We start from the raw sequence: 6,907 nt of genomic DNA on the forward strand, positions 1-6,907 counted from the left end.
GTGTCCCGAGTGTTGATCGGGCTTCTAAAGTTTGGGATTTTTCATTTGAGTTGGTTTTTCATTTATTTGGACGTTAGCTTTTCAAATGAGCTAATATTGTTTGGGGTTTTTTTTTTCCAGAAGGTTGGTCAGTTTTGGGGGGAAATGCTTCATTTTAGTGGACTTGGGAATAGTTTGGTTTCATACAGAAAGTACAGTCATAGTTCGGTTTTTGACCGTAATCTGTTCCAGAAGGCTGTTCGAAAAACGATTTGTTGGAAAACCGAAACCAGGCTCTTCTTTTTTTTTTTTTAAATCTTGATTTAACACGTCTGCTCACAATGGAACGCTACACGAGGAAGCGTCACTTCCTCATGTAAGGAAGGCAAGAGGAGTCAAGTGGTGCTCAGTTTGGTCGAGAACCGATTTTCGGTCGTAGTCCGAGGCATAAAAAACTCGAAAATTTTGGTCGAAAACCGATTTGGTCGAGAACAGAGACGTTTGAAAACTGAGCTTTGCCCCCCCCCCACCACCCTCAAACTAAAGTGAGCACTTCTTCTCGCGTACTCAAATCAAGTGCAACTGCTCGACGGCTGTTTGGCCTTCCTGCTTCCTCTTTCCGTGCACGGACGGCAATTCCGAAAACGCGGAGGCGAAGAAAGATGAAAAGAGCACAATGACAGTTGGTTTCGCTTTTATTTTGGTAGCACAAATTTCAGTGGGACTCGGACTTCTTTTGGGAGATTGACTGAACGTGCGTGTGCGCGTGCGTGAGTGTCCAGATGTGGTTCACGCGTGTTCGCGTTTCGTGGCCCGCCAGTCTGCCGCTCTCCAATTGGTCGACTGGCTTGCCGCCCCCTCCGTAACCCCTCCTCCTCCTTCAGGTTTTCTTTTGACCTGGGGAGCTTCTTTTCCAAGAGATCGAGCTTGGCTCCGCTCAGGAATGAGCCGCCGCTTTTCTCAAAGCTTCCGTGGGGAAATTCAATTCGTCGGCAAAGCTCACCTTTCCCCTCGCTCACACGCACGCACTTATTTTTAGCATCGTTGTTCATTTGGCGTCGGGGAGGGGTGGGGGGCTTTTTATTGCACTCATTCCGCTGTTTAAAACTCGGTTTGGTCTTGTTGTCTTTCAGAAAGGATTCGCGCGTCGAGATTTTGCCGACGCCAGCGTCTGAAAGCTCCAAGACGGACTTCCCTCAACCGGAAGTGGGCTAACCAGCTAACCGTAGCTAACGTGGGCGAAACGGGAACAGGAAGTGCCCGCCCGGGGCTCGGCCCAGACCATCCAGTCAAACTGCTTCCTCGTTTCCATGACAACACTCACTCATCACTAAAACATTTTTTACTACCACTTTCTAAACTAAGAAGATGATTCATTTTTTTGTGAAGTGAAAACATCATCGTTGTTGTTTGACCTTGACCCCCCCCCCCCGTTTTAGCTAATGCAAGTTTTGTTCCACAGCGAGCTACTCCAGCATTGCTCCTGAAGTCTTTGCAAGAAAACACACCAAACTCGGCAAGACATTTTATACATCGGCTGATTTACGGCCTCTCGAAGTGGCCCATTTTAAATCACGTCGATTTCATTCCGTAACTCCCGCAAACGTTCAACTCGGACACGCGTTTGATCTTGTCGTTCACTCACCGTTTTAACTACTTCCACAACTCGGAAGCGTTTCTGAAGGTGAAAGAGAGGCGGATCACACGTTCGGCGAGTTAAGTCTTTTGGAAAGAAGTGAAATACTGGAGTAGGAAGCGCTTTGTATCATGACTCCTCCTCGGTAATGAAACGTTGAGCTTTTGCACGAAGACGGAGGGGCCCTCGCGGTTGTGACGAACGTCAATGAACGTCGCGCATTCAAACGGTTGACATTCGACAAGATGGCGGGAATGGAATTGGGTCCGAAACATGAACGTGGACCAATTTTTTTTTGACGATTTTGAAAAATGTCAAGCCGCCTCGAGACGGTTTTCATCCTAGCTAACAATTTATACTCGAGTTGACTTTTACAAGATGGTGATGATGCAGGTGATTATGAAAGATGAGACTGGGGGAAAAAAACGTGTTCGGTGGCCCCCTGGTGGCAGTGAACGTCACTCATGAAACGGTGACATTTTACAAGATGACAGTGAGGGATTTTTTTTTTTTTTTGGTTTCGCTATCCATCAAACCGGAACTCGTTTGCTCTTCTGATTGATGGCAATCACCATGGTAACGAAGGCAAGCGCGTCACGAGCGAACGACCACTTGCAGGAATGAAACGGCCCAGCGTCATCGCTGCGTTCAGGGACCCCGACTCCAAACCGTGTTGACTCAGCGCCCTCGGCTCAAATGGTTTCTTGTGTGAATTGATCAGAAGAACGAGAACTTATTTTTAATTCATTAATCAAATTAACTTTCATTTGTGTTTATCGAGTGTAACGCATATTGACACGACCACAAATAAAAAAATAAAACATTCACTGTGAGAAGCCTTCCAATATGTTGTCACGGTGACATACGCGAAACGACGCCCGGAAAAGGATGAGCTCGGCTCCAGTGAACCCGGAGTCGGTTCGACTCCGTCGGACAGCGCGGTCGTCCAAACGGGCGGAGAACGTCAGGCCTCGCCCACTCCTCGATTCCTCACGCGCTTGACGGCAGTCGACTCTTATTGGCGTGTTGCCAAAGACGTCTCGCACCTCTTTCAGTCACTTGTGTCGCCGACGTTGCTCGGCCGTCGTCTTTTTGGCGAGGTGGGTGTGAGGCGGCTCGCCACCCGACGCCTTCCCGCCCCCCGGCGGACTGACAAACGCGGCGGCGGCGCCGCGCGGCCTCAGTACCCGGTGCAAGTAACCGTTGTAAAAGTCGGCCGCCGTCAGGCGCTTCTTCAGGATCACCGCCTTGAAGCCCACCCAGCCGTCCTGGAAAACAAACGCAACGCTGGTCACGCGGGAGCAAAAAAAATCCGGAAAAATAAAAGTCGGCAGCCAAAATCCCGTTTCTAACGTTGACATTTTACAAGGCGGCCGGACGTGGCCCGAGCGTCTCAGGAGACCAAATTCTGCTCATTTCTGGCCCACGCGGAGGCAGCGGCCATCTTGTCGAATGGAAATCGATCATCGGTGGATCAATATCGCCCCGTTCGCCAACCGAGATGGAGTTGTGGAAGACTTTGGACCACGGTGATTTCTGACATTTGCCAAGAGGGCGGGAAGAAAAGCGTCGACTAAAAAAGTCAACTTGCGCAAAGTTGCCAATGACGGAAACGTCAAGGAAACGGGCATCGCGGCTCATGTGTCAATCCACGCCGCTCCGGAACACGGCGCCGAAGAAAGCCTTCGCCCGAGAGGACATTCTGGAGCATGTTTGACACTGCTCTATTATTTTGCCAACGGAAATCAAAAGAACCCCCCCCGGCCCCGCCCGAACAAATAAAATGCTGACGTTTGACGAGATGGCAAGACTGCCAAGCAAGCAAGTCGACCACCGGCGATGATTCAGGGAAAGCAAAACAACCTTGCAGCAGACGGCCAGCGTGTTGGACTCCTTGTGAAAGCTGACCGATCCGGGCATCCGCTCCGCGCCCGCGTCTGAAAAACCCAACGAAATCACGATTCGAACGTCCAGACAATAGCCGAGGCGGAGCGGCACAAAAAGACGGCGGCGAGACTGGCCTGCAAAGGAGATGTGACACCTCCCCGCAAAGTCCACCAGCTTGATGGTGCCGCCCATCCACGTGGTCCTCAGAGGAAACTGCACAGGGACAAAAGCCATCAGCGGAGGGGTACGAAGGCCCCAAACACGTCTTTTCAAAGCACTGTTCAAATCTGTGATGAGGAGGGAAAAAAAAATAATCTTGATCTTCATGCACGCCACCCTTCTGAGGAGAAGCGGCTTGGATGGATGATTCCTCAAAAAGGTGAGAAATAGATTTTCAAAAAAAGCGAAGCATGATGGAAAATGAGACTTTTGTTTCACTGCGGTGATTACTCTCTCGACAGATTTTTTTTTCATATGTTTAAGTACAAGACAATTAAAAAAAAAAAAGGAAGACAAAGTCTCCAGCCATCCATTTTCTGATCCGGTTCTCCTCAGGCAGGTCACGAGCGTGCCGGAGGATCTCGGGTCAGTCGGCAGGGGGACACCCGAAAACGGATTGTCGGCCAATCGCAGGGCGCACATCGACTAGAACGAGGCTTCGTACTCACAATCGCACGGCGCGACAATTCGGAGTGTTTCGTGAACCTGCCACGCGTATTTTTATTTGGAACGTGGGAGGAAACTCTTGTGCTGCGAGCCCGAAGCGCTAACCACTTGCCCGACGTGCTGCCCGGATGAAGAAATGTCGATATTTTTTTAAAACCGCGTGATTCCAGCAAATCATTTTGAAAATGCTGGGCTCTAAATCTTAAAAAGGTGATTATGATTTTTTTTTTTTTTTAATATCTGTTCATTCAAATAATTTGAATATACAGGAAAAAACAAAAAAACTAAAATCATGATGAAAAACTGAAGTCAACACAAAAATTATATTTAAAAACATCATTCACCCGCCCAAAATTCCAGAGGTATGATCACGAGGAAAAAATATTTTTTTGGGGGGAAAAAAAAAAACCTTTTAAAATGATGAGATATGCAAGAAAATATAGGCTGGACCTTTCTAGATGTAGCGCTTGCAAAACTCTGATGATTGTGGGAGAATTCATCCCAATGTGTTTTATGAAGATTTTGTTTCTCCAAAGCGGATGACATGAACGTTTTCAAAAGACAAATGAAAGAGGGATTCCATAATTGAGTTGATGACAAAAAAAGAAGAAAATATGATGGTTAAGATTTTGTTTAAAAATTGTGATCATGAAAAAAGATGTGATTCCAATTTTTGTTTCATGCTTTTTTTGCAAATTTGCTCGGATCGTCACGGGGTTTTAATGAATAAATAAATCCTTTAAAAATGTCACTTCGATGGGGTGGGGGGTGGGGGGGAGGAGTGTTCCAAAAAAAAAAAACAAGTGGTGAATTTTTTTTTTTTTTAATACGCGAAAAAAAAAAGAAATCTTTCTAATTTTAAAGATTTTTTGGGGAATCTGCGAGCTACGACAAGGCGTCAAGCAAGTCATGGCGAGCCACAAGAGGGCGGCGGCGGCTCACCCGCGATCCGATGGCTCGGTGGAGGCGGTCGATGTGTTGGCACGTGTGCTCCTCCCACACAATCCAACTCATGGAGGCGCTGATCTTCGGGGCTGTCGGGAGCACGGCAAACGTCAGTCCTCCGTCGGGCGAGCCGACGGGGAGCGGCTCATACCAAAAGTGGCGCCGGCCGGGCTCTGCTCCCGCTTATCGGCCATCTTGCGGGGCAACTTCCGTAAGGTGTCCAGGAGCTGCTTTTGCAGGAAAAGGGGTGGACGGAATCACTTGGGCGATCGCGACACCACAATTTGAGCCGGGGGGAAAACAAAACAAAAAGAAAACCAGAGAGTGCTTTGGAGGTGCCACCGACCAGCTGAGCCCCTTCGGCGGCGAGGACGTCAGCCAGCTCGTCTGTCGTGCTGCTCTCGGGCACCGCGTGGACGGCCTGGTTCAGGATGGGACCCACGTCGAACCTGGAAGCAAGGCCCAGCGACCCTCAAGGCACCCGCCGGGAAATGGACGGCGCGAGGAACCGCCGTGGCAAAACGGCAGCCACAAAAGTCAACGCTTGTTACTGCGGCCGACTGAGGCCTGGTGACCGTTTCCAAGTCCAATATTAGACGGTAATTGCATGATGTGAACTCGACGGGCATTGCCTCGGCCACCGGCCACCGGCCGTTGTTGCTAAGCAACGCTTCCCGTTTGTGGAATTGTCTTGGGTGGAAGTCCAGTTTCACAGTTAAAAAAACAAAAACAAAAACAGCTCGACGCCCATCCCGAGTCGGCCCTGCTTCCCGCTTACCCGTGAGCTCGTATCTGCATGACGCTCACGCCCGTCACGGTGTCTCCGTTGAGGATGGTGTGGAAGATCGGCGCGGGACCGCGCCAGCGAGGAAGAAGGCTGGGGTGCACGTTCAGGATCCCGCTGACACAGAGAGCAAAGAAAAACACACCGTGACCGCATCGCTACGTGACTCCGTACATTCGTTCCGCTTTGACATCGATCGCGAAGACAGTTCAACGATCGAAGGTGCAAAACTGAACAACACAATGCAATAGGACCCATGCTGTTTGTTGCCAAGAAAATCAAATGCGTGGCGCTGGACTTGTAGTGAAGCGAGCATGAATAAGAATGACAGCACGGAGGGGAGCGTGAAAAAACTCAGAAAAAGGGCCTGTCATTGCTTATGGCTCCCACAAGATGGCGGCAGAGCACTTCAACCAGCCGTCATCAGTCGTGGAACGATGACGTCAGGCTCATCCTTTGGCACAAAATAAACTGAAATCCCAACCTTGCTCACCAGGGAAACTTGGCGATGAGTCTTTGGTGGAGCAAACAACCGAAGGACACGACCACGCCCACGTCAAAGCGTCCTTCCACGTCTCGCGGCGGCCACCGGTGCAGCGGCAGACGCTCGCGCCGGGCAAAGTCCGCCACCGGAACGTCGGCGCTCAGCGTCGCCACCTCCAGCGATGACACGGCGCCGCCCGAGCGGCTCCTGGCACAGAGCCCGCGAGCGTGAGAACGCGGCTGCTCCCGAGAATCCATTTGCCGTTCATCTTATTGAGCTGTCTATACGGCGATCCCTCGCTGCATCGCGCTTCATTTATGAATTTATGATTGGTCATTTCATTCATGATTGGTTCCTGGTGCAACTTCGACCAATGACAGCACAAGTGGATTTATCCCATGAGGTGATTGGCTGCCCATCTTCGCACCTTCCCTTGTGTCTCGTCACGTGGCTGACTCTCTGTTCAGTGTTTTGCTATGTGCGCGGTCGGGAGAGGGTGCTGGGGGGGGGGGGGGGTTTGCCGCGA

At 50.2% G+C, this 6,907-nt stretch overlaps 2 protein-coding genes across 8 annotated transcripts in view; one reads left to right on the top strand and one right to left on the bottom strand.

Moving 5' to 3' along the window:
• Window positions 1–1,343, top strand: part of LOC109529775 (plakophilin-3-like) — a 34,013-nt gene extending 32,670 nt beyond the window's left edge. For all 3 annotated transcript variants that reach the window (XM_019893208.1, XM_019893207.1, XM_019893209.1), the window contains one exon: window positions 1,113–1,343. In XM_019893208.1, coding sequence (XP_019748767.1) covers window positions 1,113–1,154 — 42 coding nt within the window. In that variant the 3' untranslated portion in view covers window positions 1,155–1,343. The remainder of the gene's footprint in view (window positions 1–1,112) is intronic.
• A 994-nt stretch (window positions 1,344–2,337) lies between these two features.
• The window catches only part of mtfmt (mitochondrial methionyl-tRNA formyltransferase), a 5,558-nt gene continuing 988 nt past the window's right edge, over window positions 2,338–6,907 (bottom strand). Inside the window, exons 2-9 of one of the 5 annotated variants that reach the window (XM_019893219.1) lie at window positions 6,391–6,588; window positions 5,892–6,014; window positions 5,460–5,562; window positions 5,265–5,343; window positions 5,111–5,202; window positions 3,637–3,715; window positions 3,479–3,552; window positions 2,338–2,883 (exon numbers count right to left, since the gene is read on the bottom strand). In XM_019893219.1, the coding sequence (XP_019748778.1) occupies window positions 2,671–2,883; window positions 3,479–3,552; window positions 3,637–3,715; window positions 5,111–5,202; window positions 5,265–5,343; window positions 5,460–5,562; window positions 5,892–6,014; window positions 6,391–6,588 (961 nt within the window). In that variant the 3' untranslated portion in view covers window positions 2,338–2,670. Of the gene's footprint in view, window positions 2,884–3,478; window positions 3,716–5,110; window positions 5,203–5,264; window positions 5,344–5,459; window positions 5,563–5,891; window positions 6,015–6,390; window positions 6,589–6,907 lie in introns of all 5 variants that reach the window. The other 4 variants (XM_019893220.1, XM_019893217.1, XM_019893218.1 and 1 more) reach the window with 4 other exon arrangements.

This window comes from Hippocampus comes, unplaced genomic scaffold, assembly GCF_001891065.2.
Source record: "Hippocampus comes isolate QL1 unplaced genomic scaffold, H_comes_QL1_v1.1 scaffold378, whole genome shotgun sequence".
Lineage (NCBI taxonomy): Eukaryota > Metazoa > Chordata > Actinopteri > Syngnathiformes > Syngnathidae > Hippocampus > Hippocampus comes.